General features: G+C 41.6%; 1 protein-coding gene across 2 annotated transcripts in view; it reads left to right on the forward strand.

Moving 5' to 3' along the window:
• The window catches only part of LOC143366199 (cadherin EGF LAG seven-pass G-type receptor 1), a 92,055-nt gene that overhangs the window by 56,676 nt on the left and 15,111 nt on the right, over positions 1 to 20,268 (forward strand). For both annotated transcript variants that reach the window (XM_076807052.1, XM_076807054.1), the window contains exon 3: positions 6,202 to 6,307. In XM_076807052.1, the coding sequence (XP_076663167.1) occupies positions 6,202 to 6,307 (106 nt within the window). The remainder of the gene's footprint in view (positions 1 to 6,201; positions 6,308 to 20,268) is intronic.

Consider the following 20,268-nt stretch of genomic DNA (forward strand, 5'->3'; position numbering starts at 1 on the left):
ACGCCAAACCCTGCGAAATTTCCTAGCTACCCAATACCAGAGATAGGCAAAGATTTTATTCAAATAAAAATTTCAAGTAACGTATAAAATTTTAAAAAATTATTCGTAAAATAAAGAAATTAACTTTATTAGTGAAATGGTCTAATGTCAAAGTAACTTCTATGTGATCGGTTATTTAAATAATTATTTTATTTAGTTAACGCCCAACTCTGATTAATACGTTCGAGAAATCCAATTTCCCTGGCCGGCACCTCCACTAATTCATATTCGCGATGAAGACTCACTCAGCGACAGTATCACCTATACCCTGCACGTATTTAATCCAAATTCTCAGCACTTCGTGCCGCCCCGCCCCTGGTTAGTTATCGATACCGCCGTAAGCACCGGAGGACAGAAGCACAGCGAATACGAAACGTCAATCGTCGAATTGGACGAGTATCGTTGCCGTCCCACACTCTGTCCCGCAAGAAGTGGCAAGATTTATACACGGATCGATCGATCCTCCTGCTCTTTTTCATCGACGTGACGCCCGAGCCTCGAGGGTCTCTTAAAAAGCTTGTCGCCTAGATGAATCGCCGAGGTGGGGTTGCACGAAGAAATGAAATTCAGTGAAGGAACGGTGCACGAGCGGCGCCCTCGAGGCGTTGATCGATAGATCGATGGAAGCAGGCGACGCGCCCCTTATCGACGCGTCGAGAGCTTAATCACCACGGGCGTCTTTAACTGCGCGGGCTTTATGCACTCTGGCAGCAGCGTGTGGCCTTCGTTTTTCTCCCTCGACGTCTCAAAGAGATCTTAATTATGAAAGGGGACGAGAGCGCTGAAGAATTTCGGTGCAATTAATTTCGGGGGCGGGCTGGAACTAACGCTAATGCAAGGGAAGCAGGAAGCTCTAGTTCTGCGAATTAACGAACCGATAGTGGGGAATTTTGGGGGGTGGAATTTTTCTGATCGATTTTCCTCGAAGGGATGGAGGAAAAGAGGGAAGTGATGATTCTTGAAAAAGGCTTTATACACTTGTCAGAGTTAGAGGGTGGTCTTCATTTTCTCTCTCTGAATGTTTTGGAGAGATGTCACTCCCATAAGGACCAATTTGAGCGTAATTATGTCACGTGATGAAGTGAAATTGATATAAGTACTGGTTAAATAGTGAGTTCTTATTGGTGTATTTCTTAGGATATATTTTTTTTTTGGGAAAAATATATGTCCAATCAAAACAGTCTTTTAGTATGTTTTAATGGAGTGTTCAGTGCATTGTTCAGTATTTTTTTCGACATAAAATAAATATCCCATATAAAGATGTAGGTAATACAAGTACTGTTTGAATACGTCTTTCCTTGGTGGACCTAATCTCAGGACAACGAGTTGATCTGCAATCAATATCTTGACATTTAGTGGTTTAATAGGGTTACGTTCAGCGCTGGTACTAAAATCAACATTATTCCCTGAGAAATTTCTAAATGGCAGTCGTAGAAAGATGGAAAATCGAAAATCGTAACTTCTGGACGTTTTTATTAATATAAGGAAAAATATTTCATATTTTCAGTTAATACTATTTCATGCCAAAAAAATTTAACAATACACTGAACACCCCATAACAATATATCAAAAGCCTGCTTCGATTGAGCTTGTACATTGCCACAAAAAAATTCCCAAAGAAATACTATTTTTCGCGCCTGCGAATGAGAATACCTCCTTAAGAATATACAGTTTCGGTAACTTTCGCGGCCACTCTCTTTGCACACATCTCGTCTCAGTAGAAAACAGAAAGAATAGAGGGATAATCCTTTCCTATGGTACCTTTTCCCCACTGCGCAACCATCGAAACTTCAGCCGAATGAATTATTCACAAGTCGAACGAGGAATCGCGGGACGGACTTTCACGGAGGTCAGCCCCTCGAGCAGGAAGAATTTAAAGGTTCCCGCGGTCGTAAAGACTCCACGCGGAACTTTGTTACTCTTCCTCAATAACGACCTGGCAACGCTGATTTTCCAAAAAGCTCCGCCCCACGTACACCACAGTGTTTCCGTTCACAGCCTGTCAAACGCAGAATGCTTGAAATTCAATTTTTGCTGCATGTTTTAATGAAAGCCTCTGTCGCTGCAAAATGAATTCCTTTCGCGATTGAAAATTAAATGCATGCATTTTGCAATTACATACGAATAATAATTATTTCTTCATCGAGTTTATTACAACGAAGTCAATTGCCTGGCTAGCACGCAGAAGAAAAATTAGTAACCCTATTAAAAAAACAAAAAAGTACATAAATTATCAATCCGGAGTAAAATTTCCTCGAAACCCGTGCGCTATCCTAAAGTCACCATCGAATGCAACAACTTTTGCTCGAAACAATTTTCAAAATAACCCACGGGCGAGAAGTTACGAGCATATATATCTCCCGGCACATTGGTCCGGTATGCATGTCTGACCATAAACGCTCCTCATCTCCTTACTGCCTGCCTGGCATTGCTCCCCTCCACTTTGGCCCCGCAAATCAATCCTACCTTCCCTCCAGCCACATCTATAGTCAAATACTATTTTCGTAACCAACTCCACGCACTTCTATACCCAGAATCACCTCCCCTTTGATTCATCCACGACTCCCCCGAAGCGCCCAGCGCGCAGACTATTCTTCTCTGACGCGCTCGCCTGAACTTCTTTCCCTGTCTCCACTCTGCGGCCACAGCGTCGGAAATACAACGAGAACGAGTGGAAACTGTCCGTATTTCCGGTCTCGGTGAACGCGAACGTTCTTGTCCACGGTTCATCCTGCAAACAGAGCGAAGGAGACGGCGGAACACTTTGATCAACCCACGACGAGCCATCCAGTTTGCTCGGGGAATAGTAAATTTCGCCCCCCCCCCCCCGGCTTCTTTTTCATCCTTTTTCCTCCCTCTCCCCGTCTGGAGCGCTATTTCGAGGGCGGTCTGTTTGCGAAATCCAGCTACGTGCGCGGGTCGCTGGGAATATCGACAAGAGTCGAAGGTCGATTCGAATTCCGCGCGGCTATGACTTCCGTATAGAAGGAATTTTAATAAAGACCGTACGGATCGCTGCTTACCGACGCGAAATACCGAACGGCGGATTAGTATTTTCTCATTTACCCCTTCCACGGTCCTTCTCCGCCGTTCGTCGCATTCCTTTCTGCAGCCTTGCAATGTAATCTTCTTTTTTAGCAGGGCGATGTTGAAATGGAAAACGCTGGGAAGCTCGAGAATCGCTGCTTTCCGGTGGACGTTTTCGGATCCTTGGACGCTAGGTGGGGGAATGGTGTTTGGAGACTTTATGTTTGAATTTTAAGAACGATAATTTTTGGAGGATGCTGGGCTGACGCTTCGGGAGGGATGTTTTAATAGTGGAGGGGTATAATGTGTTATCATATAGGAGTTGGTGCCTGGGTCCAAATAGACCCACAGTACCTAGTCATCACACAGGCACCGCTGAACCGAGGGTTGATATAGCATTTCAGGTTTAAAAATGGAGGAAAGTTTGCCAATCTTCGTGGATTGTTGTTTCCTTTTACAAAGTTGCTAAGGATGGTGTTAAGTCGAGGGCATAGTATTATTCTAGGCTGAAGAAAGCTTCTGTTCGCGAGGCATGAAGTCTCCCCCGTTGTTATATTTGAATTCAGGTGGCAAATACTTTAAAAATGAACTTGAAGTCCTTCTGTTAATTTAATCTGTGTAATCCCGAGCTCGCACCGTTTCAAATTTGAGAACGAGGGTGCAAAGTCCTGAAAAGTAGCCTCGAAGCTCCAAATTTCGACATCCGCAGCCACAGACGACCACGAAGAGTTGGTCCCCTACATGTTTAATCGGCGCAATCAAAGATACCCTTTCCTTTCGGGAAGCAAAAAGGGGTGGTGGTGTTTTACGGGACATTCGAAGCTCCATTTGGCCGCTCGCCAGCGTTTCTCCCTCGTCCCAACAAAACGAACGAAAAAAAGGGCCAAGGGGGTGTGGAGTGCGTGTTGCAGGCTGCCAGGAACAGTTTCACCTTGACCAAGCCCGGCCAGCGTGTTTGATTTATGAATTATTCACGCTCGACGAATTACTCGCGGTGCAGTTCGTGCGAACCCCTACTTTCCCGCCCATCAACGGCCCTCTTTCACCCGTATTACGCCATATCGCTTTCGAACACGTATGCCTGGCACAAAGGCAACTCGAACCCCTTCCGTTCCCCTCCAACTGTATACCTATCCTCAGTGGCGGATTTAAGAAAAAGGCCCACGTTGTAAACGTTCTGAGGGGCCCATTTTTTTCGGGAAAATGAAGAGGTAGTTTGCTAAAAACGTGCTCAGTGTAGTAGTACAGAAAACAATTTAGTTTGGATACAATCATAATTCTTCTTTTTTTTAAGATAGGGCCCTAAGAGGGCCTTCTGGGCTTGGACCCATTTTTCGGGAAAGTGAAGAGTAGTTCGGTAAAAACAAGCAAGGTGTAGTAGTACAGAAAAAAATATAGATATTGTTTAAAATCTTTCTTTCTTAAAATGGGGCCCTAGGGGGGCCTTTGGCCGGGGCCCATTTTTCGGGAAAGTGAAGAGGTTGTTAACTAAAAACGGGCTCAGTGTCGTAGTACTGCCACGCCCCATCTTTGTCACTCCCACGGACCTCGCTATTGCTTGGTACACCCGTGACTTACCTTCGCAAGGAGATTTACAAAAGTTCTATCTTCGAAAGAGGAGTAATTGCTGAAGAACTCGCTCGTAATGAACCCACTCCAGGAATGGCATTCGTCATTGGAAGCCTCTAGGAAAAGTTCGCGTAAACACGTAACCCAGTTGCAGTTTGCTTGCAAGTTACAGCCACTTTCGAGTTTCCTGGATCGTGTGGGTCGCACAGGTGTGGGAAGTCGAGGGAATTCCGCGCCCCTTCACGCTCTCCTCGAAATGGAGTCCCGTTTATTAGGATACACCCTCTATTTCCTCACTGTTCAACGATTGTTTGACACGAGTCGAATGAAACCTCTCCCCCCCCCCCCCAGATGGGAGGGGTGATATGGAAAAGGTGCTTCTTTGACAAGAATCGCACTGTAAATTGAATTTCACGTACCCTTGCCTGCTACTCCCTTTTCGCGGACGAATGCAAATTGTTCTTGCGTGGGAGTACATTGCACACTTGCTTGTTTGTCTCCGAATATCGCGGAGGGTATCTTTCGTAATTTTTAGAGAAATACGGAGTCTCATAGCAACACTTAGTGGTGTGTGAAATATATTGCAATGATTAACCAATGTTAACTTAAATCTAATATTATTCTGCGTTACCATAGGTAGAATTCTGAAATAGTTCCTTTTAAATTGTTTTGGTTTCTTGTTAAATTGTTAACTTGTTGAATCGTTAACTTGGCAAATTGTTAATTTTCCGAATTGTTAACTTGTTACATTGTTAACTTGTTACATTGTTAACTTGTTACATTGTTAACTTGTTACATTGTTAACTTGTTACATTGTTAACTTGTTAACTTGTTAACTTGTTAAATTGTTAACTTGTTAACTTGTTAAATTGTTAACTTCTTAAATTGTTAACTTGTTAAATTGTTAACTTGCTAAATTGTTAACTTGCTAAATTGTTAACTTGTTAAATTGTTAACTTGTTAACTTGTTAAATTGTTTACTTGTTAAATTGTTTACTTGTTAAATTGTTAAATTGTTAAATTGTTAAATTGTTAAATTGTTAAATTGTTAAATTGTTAACTTGTTAAATTGTTAACTTGTTAAATTGTTAACTTGTTAAATTGTTAACTTGTTAAATTGTTAACTTGTTAAATTGTTAACTTGTTAAATTGTTAACTTGTTAAATTGTTAACTTGTTAACTCGTTATCTTGTTAACTCGTTATCTTGTTAACTGGTTAAATTGTTAACTGGTTAACTAGTTAATTTGTTAAATTCTCTGAAGACTCTCTTTCTAATTATCGCCTCCAGAGGTTCTACAGGTATTAATTAGCTTTTCCCAAATTCTTTTTAAAGTGATATCTTCGTTCCAAGCGGAAGCCTTCTTCTGTCTACTTCACATACTTCAACCTGACACTCGACTTCAGAGACACATCCCGCCTCGAAAGACACTCGCGCCAGATTTCTGGGTCCCCCGTGTCTCGTTTTTCTTTATTTCATGCAGAAAAAGGAGAAGCTAGTCTCTTGGAAGTCACCGTAACGAGCGCACGTAGTTACCTAATTTTTCAAAATCCTCGTTGTGTTTTAGCCTGTTCTCGGACCTGAGGAGCCTAGCAGGCACGACCCTTATGAATCTCTTGGCGGCCCTCTTCATGGTTCAACTGCTCTTCATCGTTGGAGTGGGCGGTGTTCAGGTAAGTTTCGACAGCTTCCACTGAGCCAAGGATCTCCGCTTTTCCTTCCTATCCTTCACCGTGCTGGGCAAATGTGTATAGAGACAGCACACCAGAGATTGAAAAATCGAATTCCGAAAGTGGGAGCTGAAGTTGCTGTGCCCCTACCGTAGTTACATCTCTGTAACGACCTCCGAACTTCATGTAGTGCAGTGAGTACTACTAGTTTCAGAGTTGGGATATTTGTTAGGTAAGTGTATTTGAAGAATTGACTATTCGAATTTAATTATCTGGGGGTCCATTTTAAAATATTTCGAGTTATTGTATATCTACTTATAATTCAACTCGTTACACTTCTAAAACAAACTCTGAAATTTATTTTCTATAGTGCGTAATACTATTTATAGAGTTATAAAATATTCATATAAATTTCAAGAAATCGAGTGCTCGAATTTAGCTATCTAGGGCAGTAATTTTAATAGATTTCGAAGATTTTCGTGTTGTTACTTATATTGTTTCTACTTATAATTCAACTCGTTACATTTTCATAACGAACTCTGAATTTTATTTTCTGCTACAAGTAGCATTATTCTTAGGACTATAAAATTCTTAAATATATTTAAAGGATCTAGTGTTCAAATTCAATCGGCCGTAGAGTCCATTTCGAAGTAGAATTTAAATTTATAGCATTTCTATCTTAAAACCAATTAAACAGATTTCTGTTCCGAACGTTACACTTTACGCATGGAATACCACGGTTTCGAATGCAGCAAGTTACTCGTGCGCACGCAGTAAAACGTTGACTACTCGAATTCAGTTATTTGGAAAGCCGATTATCGACGACAGCGATAGATTATACGTAGAAACTGCGGAGCTTCATACATAAGCAATGTCGGTCCCCCGGAAAACAGATCGCGTCTTCCATCCGCCAGCCTTTGAATTTAGCATCTCGTAAATACTGGGTATAAGGAAGTATCGTAGGAAAATTAGAATTCACTGAAGACTCTAATTACTAGTGCAAAATAATACTGATTATTACATTTAATATTCGCTTTATCCATAAAATAACTATTTTATTCAATTATTCAAATATTGAATAAAATATATTCATGTACATATTTTTTTTTAGTAAACTCGTAACACTCATAATAAAAATAAATTTTCTTGAACTCTCCAGTTTACACCATTTTAGTATTGTTCTTATCTGATTTGCTAAACAGTCTCTACTTTTTCTTAAGCGAATATAATTAATAATGTTTAGTATATTGGTACAACTAATACATTTTTAGAAAACTGGTACTTTGTAGTATTACTTTTTGATTGGAAGATTAAAATTAAAGGTCTTATTAGTTTTTTATTCGCGTGTCTATCTACTGGTACAGTGAAATTTCGGAACGGCCCTAAACCTGACCATGTGTGCAAACTGTGAAATAAGTACGAGTTATTGTTGACGCAATATTAAAATCGTTATTTAACACCTTAGCAATTATTACTTTGTATTCCTATTATCTTGTTTTACTGATAATATTCAATTCAATATTCATGTGTAAAATTCGCGTGTCACACACGAATATAAAATACACATAATATTAAAATTAATCATTCAATAATAGATTGTTTTTACTCAAGTTTGTTCACTGATTTGAATAAATTACTTATACAGAAAAAATATGCCAATAGGAAAAACTATTGTGTTGTTTTTTCTATTTAATTTCCCTAGAAAACATCCAAATTACTGATGTTTCATCATGTGTCCAGGTAATGGGACAGCAAAATCGAGACAGCGGGACATACTAGTTAAGCTGTCCAGGAATTGGGCCATTGTAAGGACTATGAATTTTCAATATTTTAAAAAATTATTCAATTCAATAACATGCTGGTTTTTTTAATGATAAAGTACACGCAGTGCCCCATGTAATTGCAAAATCGTTTTTATATAAATCGACTTGTATAACTGCAAAATTCTCAATCGCGTTTCCCCCGTACCTTAAATGTCCACGTATTGGGACATTTACCTTATCGAGGTTCGTGCAATGAACGAGGCTTGAAATGTTATTACATAGCAGGAGTAGTCACACATCCAAGCTTCCCCTTCTAACTACCACTTTTCATTTTCTCAAACATCTCTACCATGTGTTGCCGGAATGCAACACACGAGGTTCACTTGCAAGTTATCGAGGTCCTACTATACCCTTCGCCATCTACTATATCCGTTCCAGGAAAATCGAAAACGAGTTCATTCTTTGTTTCGCAGAACAGTGCAGGCCCCGCCGTAAGATGCTTAGAAAAACAGACGTCCTTTTCCATCCCTGGACCAGCTTTGCCATTGAGTTTTTATCACGCTCGAAGCGAGACCGTTCGAGAGCTTTAAATCCCCTTTAATTAAGTCTCCGCGAACCTGCAGCCCCGCCGCGTCGGCTTCCGCTGCGCCCCTTAACCATCGTCGAGAGAGAGGCTGGCTGGCCGTAACCTGTGGATCTTTATGGATCGAATTCGAAAGTTCCGCGCAAGTTTCGACACGGGTATAACCAACAATCGACACTCGATTAGAATCGATATAGGATAGATTGCGGTAAACCTCAAGTACATCTTCGATGCAGAGTGAATAGCTCATTGATAATGGAGAGATGATACAGATTAATTTTCCTGTCTATTCTCGGAGTAATATAACCCTAATCTCATTTGTCTCTAATTCTAATTCAGACCTAGCTTAAAACGTAAACAACCCACACATGGACGACTAAACCATTTTTTTTACGAGAGGAAATCCATCACGGAGGGGACCAGGGTAGTATGAGACTCGTACTCAATAAATTTCGACGGTGAAAAAAACAACATACATCACCGGGGATCGAACTCACGACTATCGGATTTGTAGCCTGACGCGCTATGCGCGCGGCTATTACAGCCCCCCACATGGCTTACACCTGAAGCAGACCTATACTGAATCTAATGCAGACCCCGCCTGAACCTAACCAAGGCTTAACCCACTCGTGACTATCAACCATAATGTGGCATGTTGACAATCTGAAACATAAAAGTGCTTTTTACCACCCAAGGGCAGAGGCGAGTCCTACGTGAACCGCCCTATACCACGGTATATAAGAAACTTCTAGCAGTCCATCAATTTTTTAGCAGCAATTTCGTTAAATTAAAGAAACGGAGGGAGTGTTTAGATCCTCGGGGTGGTGGGAAACTGGCGTGGAATCGGATCCACCAAGTCGTCGAAATTCGTTTCGTTAATCCACGAGAACGATTCGAGCTCCGTCGTTCCATCAATTATTCCTTTCGAATCGAGTGCAGTTAATTCCCTTTAATTACAGTTACTCCCGCCGCGGGCTTTATACGGCACCTGTAATTCGCGCTGCAAAGAATAATTAGCGTTTTTCTCTCGCCCCTCTACTGCGCCGTGCGATTCGACGACGGGGTTCCCGTTGGATTATTTTATTTACGAGCGGCATCGAGCGAATAAAGAAAAAAAGGGCTGAAATTCTGCCTGTAGAACTCGGCGAGTAATTAAATCCCTATAATCGATTTTCATCGGGGACCTTTCCCCGATGCCAGAGGGAGGGGGGGAAAAATTATTCATCCTCGCTGATTGTCGCGGTCGAGTCCGGCTCTCCGCTTGGATTATTGATTTTCGCCGCTGCTAACTTTCCCGCTAACTTTCGCCTAATTGGACCGCGGCGCATTCGAGAGAGTCAGCCCTCGAAATTCCTCCAAGAAACCCAAGAAGCATTCCTCTTGGGGTCGGACGCGCGTCGAGGACGAAACCGTGGGAAATTAGGGAGTTCGGGTGTAATTTCGTGCTTTATTCTCCTGTGGAAATTGTCCCTTCGTGGAAGGGAAATCAAGGGAAACCATCGCAGACGCGATCTAAATAGATAACTACTCCCGAGAAAATAACCAATGGAAAATGCATTTTTTTTTCAAAGTTCTTTCTGTTTCTGCATATTCTCCTAAACAAGAAGATGAAAATACACGCCACAAGCGAGCCGTTTACTCACAAAAGATTGTTAAACATCTAGCGAATTGGAACTTGTCAAATTGCTGCTGGAGGCGGAGCCATTCCCCCACTCAGCGACGCAGAGTGAAGGGAGACAAAGTGGGGTGAAGGCTCCGCCCACAAAAGCTCCTGCGCGCCATCTACGTGACAAGAACTTCAGGATTTTCTTCTAAATACACAATTCAACCAAGATACATAGTTCCTCCCGAAATGTTCATGACAGAATCAAGCAAGCGCAAAGAAATCTCGAAGAAATTAATTTGGAAATTAAAAACGTGACTGTTGCGCAACGTCCTAACCTAAATTTCGTCGCGAGCCTCGAATTTCACGGTCATAGTAATGAAGAAGCAGCTGAAACCTGGTCAAAGAGAGGGGCACAGTGCAATTTTAACGACGCAACGTCTGTTTTCCACGGCCCCGTAACGTCGTAATAAAAATCCACCTCAAAGGACGCGCGAGGCTGCCGGAATTCCAGCGGTAAAAACGAGGGCGGCTGAAAACATCGGCGCTAACGGGCGTATTGTTGCCGCGTCCCGCTTAATTGTAGCTGGAACCGGCGGTTGCAAGCGTACAATCGGTTTGCGGGGCAAGTTTGCGCCGCGGAAAACTGATTCTGAGATGTGGCGAAACATTCGCAGAATGGCAGCTACGGTGGCAATGAACATCGATGAGGAACGTGATTACTGGTTCCACAGAAACAAAGTCGTTGCACCATACTGGGATTCCTTGAAAACACACCTTAGAAGCACTTTGGAATATTCGAAGAATTCAGGGTATTCGAAGAATTCGGAGTATTCGAAGAATTCGGAGTATTCGAAGAATTCGGAGTATTCGAAGAATTCGGAGTATTCGAAGAATTCGGAGTATTCGAAGAATTCGAGGTATTCAAACAATTCGAGGTATTAAAATAATTCGGGGTAGGTATTCGAATAACTCGGAGTATTCGAAGAATTCGCAGTATTCGAATAATTCGGGGTGTTCAAATAATTCGGGGTAGGTATTCAAATAACTCGGAGTATTCGAAGAATTCGGAGTATTAGAATAATTCTGGGTATTCGAAGAATTCGGAGTATTAGAATAATTCTGGGTATTCGAAGAATTCGGAGTATTAGAATAATTCTGGGTATTCGAAGAATTCGGAGTATTAGAATAATTCTGGGTATTCGAAGAATTCGGAGTATTAGAATAATTCTGGGTATTCGAAGAATTCGGAGTATTAGAATGATTCTGGGTATTCGAATAACTCGGAGTATTAGAATAATTCGGGGTATTCAAATAATTCGAGGTATTAAAATAATTCGGGGTCGGTATTCGAATAACTCGGAGTATTCGAAGAATTCGGAGTATTAGAATAATTCTGGGTATTCGAAGAATTCGGAACATTCGAATTTCGGATTGCACTGAATACGAATCTAAACGTTGAATATTTTTCCACGTTTTACTGAGCTATTCCTTTCATTTATGACCTTCACAATTATTTGTTTTTCAAATATCAAATTTGAAACTTTATTAATCTTTGGCAAAGTTATAAATTTTGAAACGAAAGATATAAGTTCTATTTAAATTTCGGATATTCAAATATACGAATACTCAGGATAATCGAATATTCGTAACAGCCCCTACTTTGTTCCCGGTGCGACGTATTTACAGCGGGACATCTCTGTATGTGCTTCATCAGATTTTGAGTTCTACGAGTTGATCATTAAAAGATTCCACCATTCGTCGCGCATAAATTTTAATAAACTAAATAATACCAAGCATCCATGGCAGACGGATCTATTAAAAAAGTAAAGTGAAACTTGAAGAAGATTATTATCCTGGATGAATCGCGTACTTACAAGAAGAGAACCTTAATATCTCGGCCCGTTGGACGATTTTAATTTTTAATACAATGAACCAAGACACCTCGAAGTTTCTCGTTTTTCATCCCCTCCCCAGTCCGAGATGGCGCTGGATTGCCATATCCAGCGCGAATGAATCGCGGGATGTGATGTATTACCGTGCACATTAAGGGAGCTGCGTTTTACGAGCGGATATAGCCTGAATACGGAGATAAGGGTTAGTAAACGGCCCGTGGAAGATTTTAATGGAAGTACATCAGGGCCCCTGCACCTCGTAACTTGGCGTCGTAACCCGGTATTAATCTTCCTCGTCGACGTGCTTGTGCGCCTGGCTACATGTGTGCCTACTTATTTTTCTTATTCTCCGTGCACGTGTGTGTCTGTGTGTTTTTATAATAGATCACAGGGCAGATCCTTCGTAGCAGGCTCTTTTACGCGGGCGTTTCCCCGTGCCAGATCGTTTCGCGGGAAATTAGGGCGGGCGATCAAATTAGGCGGGCGATTTAGGTCCCCTCTGTGTCGTTACCCCGTTTTCCGGCTTCGTGTCTCGCAGTGTCGTCGCGATAACTATGCTATTGATAGTATACGATACGAGGCGGTTCAGTATAGATAAGGGCTCCATTAAGTTGCGATGTCGGAAGCTACGTGAAACGATGTAACACGGTGACGTCAGCGGACACACCGAACCCTGCCTTCGGTTTGATGAGGTAGCTTACAGAATTTCGAAGGGCGAGGAATAAACATATCCACCGATCATTTATATTTTTCTTGAAGTCGGAATAGTGGACGTCGTAGAACCGAGGTTATAAAGAAATAAGGACATTATTGAGGCAAAAATGACTCGAGTGTTTTAGTAGCCTTAAGGGAACACCACTGTGACGGCCGGAAAAGAAAGGCATTCTTAAGATTTTTTTTTCACCAATAATTTACAGTTTTCATAGACAAATTTTATTACCTACCTTTAGTACGCTGTCTTCACAGACTGTACAAAAAAAAAATATATAAAATCATTCATAAATTTTAATATATTAATTAATCTTCTCGACCACCCAACGCGTGCTGGTCGAATGTGTAACTATGGAACAGCAGGTCCGAAATGAAATTTCATTTTTTTTTTATAAACTATATGAGTGTAGTTTCCGTTGTACGTACGGATTCTTTGATTGAAAACAAATATTTTGAAATACGCTCGAAAAACTGTCCATCTTGTTCGCGAATTTTCGAAACTTTTCTTCTAGAGCGCACCATTTTTACGAAAATAATCTGTTCAAGAAATCGGTAAGTGCAACTGAAACTACGTTCATATAGTTTATAAAGAAAAAATGAAATTTGATTTCGCACCTGCTGTTCCATAGTTACACATTCGACCAGCTCGCGTTGGGTGTTCTAGAAGATTAATTAATATATTAAAATTGATGGATGTTTTTCTATTTTTTTTTGTTTAGTCTCTTAAGACAGCGCACTAAAGGTAGGTAATACAAATTTTCTATGAAAAGAGTAAATTATTCCTAAAAAAAAATTCTTAGAAATGGTTTACTTTTCTGCCCGTCACAGTGGTATTTCCCCATTAAAAGAATGAAAACTCAAGTGGGTCAGTACTGACCCGGGTTCTAGTAGGGGAGACCTGGACTGGTTGACTAATTGTTAATAACTTTGCGCCGACATATGCTCTACCGCGGAAAGATTCACTGTAGAAAGAAGTCACTTCTACTGTGCCTTGCATTTACGTCAGACCCCGCGATTGCACGTTTTTTTTAACAGTTATCAGCGTTTGTCGAAAAATTGACTACGTAAGATATTATTTTATCTTAAAGATTTTATTCTTTCACGCTCTATATAGTTAGGATAGAATAAATGTTAAGGGACTGCTTTAAAGTTTATTTATTAGGCGATATATCGACACAGTATTTTTTTTTATACATAAATAATTCAAGGTTATATAAATTATTGAAGTTAAAATGATGGGTCGGGGCTGGTTGACTAATAACGTTAATAAGCTTTAAATTGTTATTTTGTTATTCAGAAGGCGATTTTTATTTTTTGTTTAAATTTCACTGTATCATGAATACATTATAAGTTATGTTTAAGTTGAAAAATTTACCAGTATATTATTAGAATATGAAAGAAAGAAATTAATATTTTATAATAAAGCAACTCCTGTGACATTGTGTTATTTTATTACCACTGAGATAAGTTACTAATAACATTTCCTTAACTGATTGTACCTATAGTCAACCTACCCCATACCGTAACCAGCATGGAAGGTGCTAGAAAAACATGAAAATACCTTAATAATTGTTGTCACATTCAGTGAACATTAATAATTTAATCAGATAGCCAAACGTGTGCCCTATCAAAAATACTAACCGGTTTAATGATATTTCGTTCACATAAATTTATTAAAAATCAAAAACTGAAAAGCTGGCCTACCAGCCCCGGTCTCCCGTAGAGCTGAGAAAATGAGAACACAGTTGGGTCCAAAATGACCCATGGCAGTGTTGAAGAAACAAGGACATTATTGGACAATCGAAGACGTTCGCCATCCAGCACGTCGCCGGTTAAAATAACGCGTTCCGGTTGGGCAGACGGCAAGGAAACGCTGTGAAAATATTGACAGAGGCCCCCTGAATAGTCTGGAAGCAACGAAGATCGGTAATTTTGAGGGAAAGCGATGGACTATTGCGAAGCCGCGCCACGCTCGCGACGGAAACGCAATCAAAGCTGGACGTAATCAAGCGTTACGGGAAAACCGATAAAAGTCCTTTGCTCTGGCTAGTGGAAAGACGGGGGAAAGCCCCCTTTGTTGCCTCCAGTCCATATACGCGGCTGGAATTAATGGGCCACGCTCTCTAACTCCATCTTTCCCCCCCACTACCTCCCTCTGGTCGTCGCCAGCTTTTCTATCCCCGAGGGACATTTTTTTACACAGAATGGGCACTAAACGCGAACAATTCTGCTCCTCGAAACAAGTTGAAGCTGTGGGACGAACTATTCGCGTGAGCAGCTTCGTTTTCGAGGGAAACCACTTTCGAGGCAGTATTGAAAACGTTCGAGCCTGTGACCCGCTGCTAAAACGCAAGGTCCTGTGAAAAAAAAAAACTGGGGAAAATTGAGGACCTTGCAGCAAAAGGGGCGCAGCTCCATCTTCGCCAGCTTAGAGTAAATTAGAAAAAAAAGTATTCATAAAATCATTGCTCTGAGTTAACGTTAAAGAGAGAGCACTAATTGAAAAATGTATCTTTTTTCTTCATACAATAAGTAACAGTTATTGGGTTGATAAGCTTCGATTTCTATTTGTTGGCGAAACAATATTCTATAATAAAATATTAATATTAATATTTCTATTTTTATTTATTCGCAATGAATCGCCCACTCGTTATCGGATTTCCATCAAACGTGAGCCAAACGATGTAGAATTTTGTTTACCCATACACGTCATAGCTCAAACTCTGTCGAAAATGGAGCTGCACCCCTCTGGCTGCAAAGCGTTCAATTATAAAATAGATATTGCAACATTGGAACAGTTGATAGGGGAGGTTCAGCTGAAAATTGAATCCGCGAGGAGATGAATTTCATTCTACCTTGAGGATCACATTAACCCCCCCCCCCCCCCCCCACTCAAGTAATTAAAACCCCTAGTTAAGGGTGGGAGTCTAGTGTAAGGGGTCGAAGAAATCGATTTATTTTTGCATAAATCAATAGTTAAACATCACGACAATATGTTCCCAAAGCAGCAAAACGAAATTCGAAAAATTAAAGCGGATATAGCCGATTTTGCTACGGAGCGCCAGGCTACCACAAAACTTGAAATGTGTTTTTCTCGAAACGACAGTTTTACACTTTGCGAGCAATGTAACTAAAAAAATATTCGACCAATCGACTTGGCCTTGTGCAAGGATATTTGTGAACATTTTCTTCATAGTACTAAGTTATTAGTATAATGATATCGTTTAAATAAATAACTTTTTTTAGACATTTAAGGCAAAATTTCGTTGGAAACAGTGAACTTTTTATTCAAGAGGCCGCCATTTGTTCATTTTGCATCTTTTAAGTTTCAAATTTCTTCATTCTGTGCGTACACTCATAAACTAAAAGAAAATTGTTGGATTTTTGGTTTCAGACGAAACCAAAAGACGCTACTTTGCCCGCAGTGCAATAATTGCGTGGCCAACGAATTGGGCATAACTTTGTTATTTGCCGCTCTTTTTTAATAAAATTTTTTTGTTATATACCTTAACCTGTTAATACAATATCCTGAAAGTTTCAGAGAGATCTATCAAATACTTTCTTTAAAAAAAATTCCCGAAAAATGCCTGGATTTTCATTTAGTTACACCAGGCTCCCCCCTTAAGCAAGCCTTCTTACACCCTGCGTGGGAGTTGCGAATTTCTCGAGAGGAGAGCCCCGCAGAAGGAGCTTTCTCCCATCCCTTCAGCTTGTTTGGATTTGTAAAATAATTCCCACGAAGTATCGTTTCCCTACAGCGGAGATCCGAGGGGGGGATTCCGCGTAGCTGAGGACAGTGTTCCCGAAATACGGCGTTGAGGATATAACCCGGAGCCATGGGAGAAAGGACATCTTCAAAAGGGTGGATATCGTTCCGAGGCGTCGAATGGGAGGCAAGTAGAATGGCGAGAAGCTGGAGAAGCTCGCAAGAACCTTTTGCTACGTGACTCAGGACTGAGCTCGGGATTATCCCCGTTGCCGACATCGGCTGTCAGTATTAACACAGAGGAGGTATAGGTAGAAGAGACCGAACATCCAGTGCGTTTTTCTGGCCAGGGTTGGCGGGGTCCTGGTCCTCCTCGATAAATGCGAATACCTCTTGGAATACCTCGTCAAGGAATTAGAGCTTACAAGGGAAGGCCGCGACAACTGGGACACGGATTTTGATGAATTTTGGGTCCACTACTAATATCATGATTAAAAAAATGAAAAAAGAGCAGTGCAGAGGAACCGAGAAGATCCTGGTTTCGAATCCCCTCGCCCCGAGATCCGTTTGTTCCATGGCTCCCGAGCATACAGGAATTACTAAAGCCTATTCCTACAATAGTCACCTCAATTCCCCGCAGAATTAACACGCGCAAAATTAAATCTCACGAGACAACAAAATTATCAATTTCCCTCGATTCTCACCCCCACCCCACAAGTTCCGTAGATCTCTCAAATCCAAATTCTAAGTGCTGGGACAACCTTGTACACCATCCTTCTCAAAGCCCGACTGCATTGGGCCCATTCGAGGCCAGGAAAAGACTTCTATACGACGCTCGCAATAAAAGTTTCAAAGTTCGCTTCCCAGGATTTATGGAACCCCCGACCATCCCCGCCAGTGCCTGGGAAATCGAGAAGTTTTATCGTCGCGGGACTTCATGAGTAAATCAGAGCGACCTGTGTCGAGCCACCTGGACAGTCGATCCCCTCTTTCCACGCATACTTCGCCTTTTAATTGCCCCCTCCAAGAAATCGAAGCCCCCAGAACCTACCCCCGCCCGCTCCGGAACGCGAAAGTACCTTGAGAACTGGGACGGAGGATTACCGTTCCTCCGTGAAAACGCTGGTCGACATGGGGGCTTTCCAGATGTAAATCGTGCCATCAGGGTCCACTCGACGACTGGTAAAACCGCGGATCGCCGTGGAGGATACAGTCCTCCCTCTCTGAACCTCCTCCGATAATATCCTTCCACCAGCTGCAGCATAAAACAGGGCCCATTACTGGCACGTATGACGGCATGCCACCGATTTCACGAGCCATGAAACTGTTACTGTGCGAGGGATCGTTAAAGAATCTGCCTTGGGGGGGAGGGAATCGATTTGAAATTCAATGCAATTAAGGGTGGGCTAAGGGGTGGCGGAAGAGGAGGGGGGCTTTTTTCTCCGAGTAACGAGGCTTCGATTGGCTTTGACTTCAGTCTATTCCGCTTGAATTACCGTGCTTTTAAAACAATTACAATTGTATTTGCACGTCGCTGGCGAGCAGTCAGGGCAATCGAATCGATGCGAAAACGGCCCAACGCGAATGGTATAAGGGATGTCGAGTTGTGGTCCAATGGTTCAGGGACGCGATTTAGGTCGCAGGTCATCCGGGTTCTTTAATTCCCGACCGGTTCGGGTGTTTCGCCTCGGGCCATAATCAATCCCGTTCTTCGTTCCCTGCCAGCCCGGTGCTGGGATGTTGGTTTTCGGGAAACAGCTCCAAGTTTCCCGGGCAGGAAGTGGAGGAAGCTTGCTTCGTTAGTGGTCCATTTTTTTTTTTGCTCAGCGAATTCGTGGGGAATATCGAGCTGAGGGTTGGTGGAATATTCCTCTGTAATTTTGAGTTTTAAACTTTAATCGGAGGGTTATGATTACTTTTAAGCATATTGAGGGGCGCGTTTGATTTTTGGGAAAAGATACGGGACTTGTAATTTACTACTTGGTGCTTTATAATTTTTTACGAATTTAAATCCAGAGGTCTGTACTGAAATTTATTTTACATTTACTTGAAAGTGCTTGAAGATTTCTTGAGATTAGGATCTGGAGGGTTGTTGGTTTCTGCCTCCAAATTCTGAGTTTTCTTAAAAATTTTAAAATGGAGTAATCTAGGTAGATCGTCGGGAGTGAAAGGAAATGTAAAAGTCTTCGTTTAAAGTAAAAGTGTTCCTTCGCAGACATGATTCAATAGAATGGCAAAGTTCACGCTTACCCTTAAGGGGTTAAACTAATTTAGTCAGGTCAGGAAATATCGCATCTTTGGGAATGTATTACTAACAAGGGAACACCGCGAACCCGGACTCTACGATTGGAACGCAACTTTGTGGGTTTTTAGAGTGATTCAAAACAAGAACAACCGTGTCTTTCATTTGGGCCCTGTCGCACTTTAAGGGGGTGGAAACTAACCTCGAAGTCCAATTGGCACTTCCACTTTTTCGCGTGTAACTCTCGAAGTACAACAGACAGAAAAAAATGTTTCAAACAAAAGCTTAATGGTGCAATAAGCGCTACAAACTTCCGTTAACAAAATTTTGAAAAGAGTTAAAAAAAAATATATAACTGACGAAAAACACTCTTTTCAACCTTTGAAAATTATAAATTTTCAATATTTTGTATTTTTTCTGGTTTCCCCCCTAGCTAGAAGTATATTCTTCAAAATAAAAAAGGTTTCAGTCGAATCGGATAATAACATTTGGAGATACAGGTCCCACCGATTTTGAGAGCACTGTTTCGAGAAAAACGCGTTTAAAGTTTTACGTCAGCGCCAAGTGGCCGGTTGTTACCCATGCATTTGCCGCCACTCAAATGCCTATAACTTGGGAAATTTCACGAATTTCAAAATATCCTTTTAAACATATATTCCTAAAAGGTTGAACATTCGAAAAATGAAATAAACAAAAATCGATTTTTAGACAGGAACCTCCCCTTAAGCAAGTAATAAGATCCAATATAGACGACTCACAAGATTCACAAGATTCGCTCAAGTGGTAATACCATTAAAAAGCACCTACACAATATCAACAATAAACCCATACCTACCCAGTGTACCTACACAGAGAAAAACAAACTTATTAATTTCCCAAATCGGAACAGCATCCTAAATCCTTCATCCACCCAAGCTACCAACACAAATCCCTATCTTCCAACCCCTTAACAGCAACTACCTACCATCTGCACCCCAAACCGCGAATAAATATTAAATATTTCGAGGCAGTCCTGCTGCTAGATAATGATAAGTAATGTCCCTTCGTGATCGAGAAGTGGGACGATTATTATCGAGCCAAGCCAGGAATAAATGGCGTCCCGCGGAATTTATGCCCGTGCAGAATGGCGGAAACGGAAGTCACGGGGTGTCGTTCGAGATTTACCGACGTCGCCGAGAATTTCATTTGCGGCCGGAGCACGGACAAGAACGACGGGACTGCAACAAAAAAAAGCGTTTAATGGATCCGTTTAAACGGCTCCTCGCGGAACGAATCGGGCGACCGCGACGGAAAATGGTAATTACTGTAATTAACGCGCGTATTCCGGCCGAGCTGCCCCCTGAACCGAGGATGTAGCATTGCCGCACGCCCCCAACCCTCCCCGATGTCGTCACTCCTCGTATTCTTCGTACTTTAGCCTTTCCACGCGTTATCGCCACTTACAGCTGCCCACTCAAGGCG

This window comes from Andrena cerasifolii, chromosome 2 (genome assembly GCF_050908995.1).
Source record: "Andrena cerasifolii isolate SP2316 chromosome 2, iyAndCera1_principal, whole genome shotgun sequence".
Classification (NCBI taxonomy): Eukaryota; Metazoa; Arthropoda; class Insecta; order Hymenoptera; family Andrenidae; genus Andrena; species Andrena cerasifolii.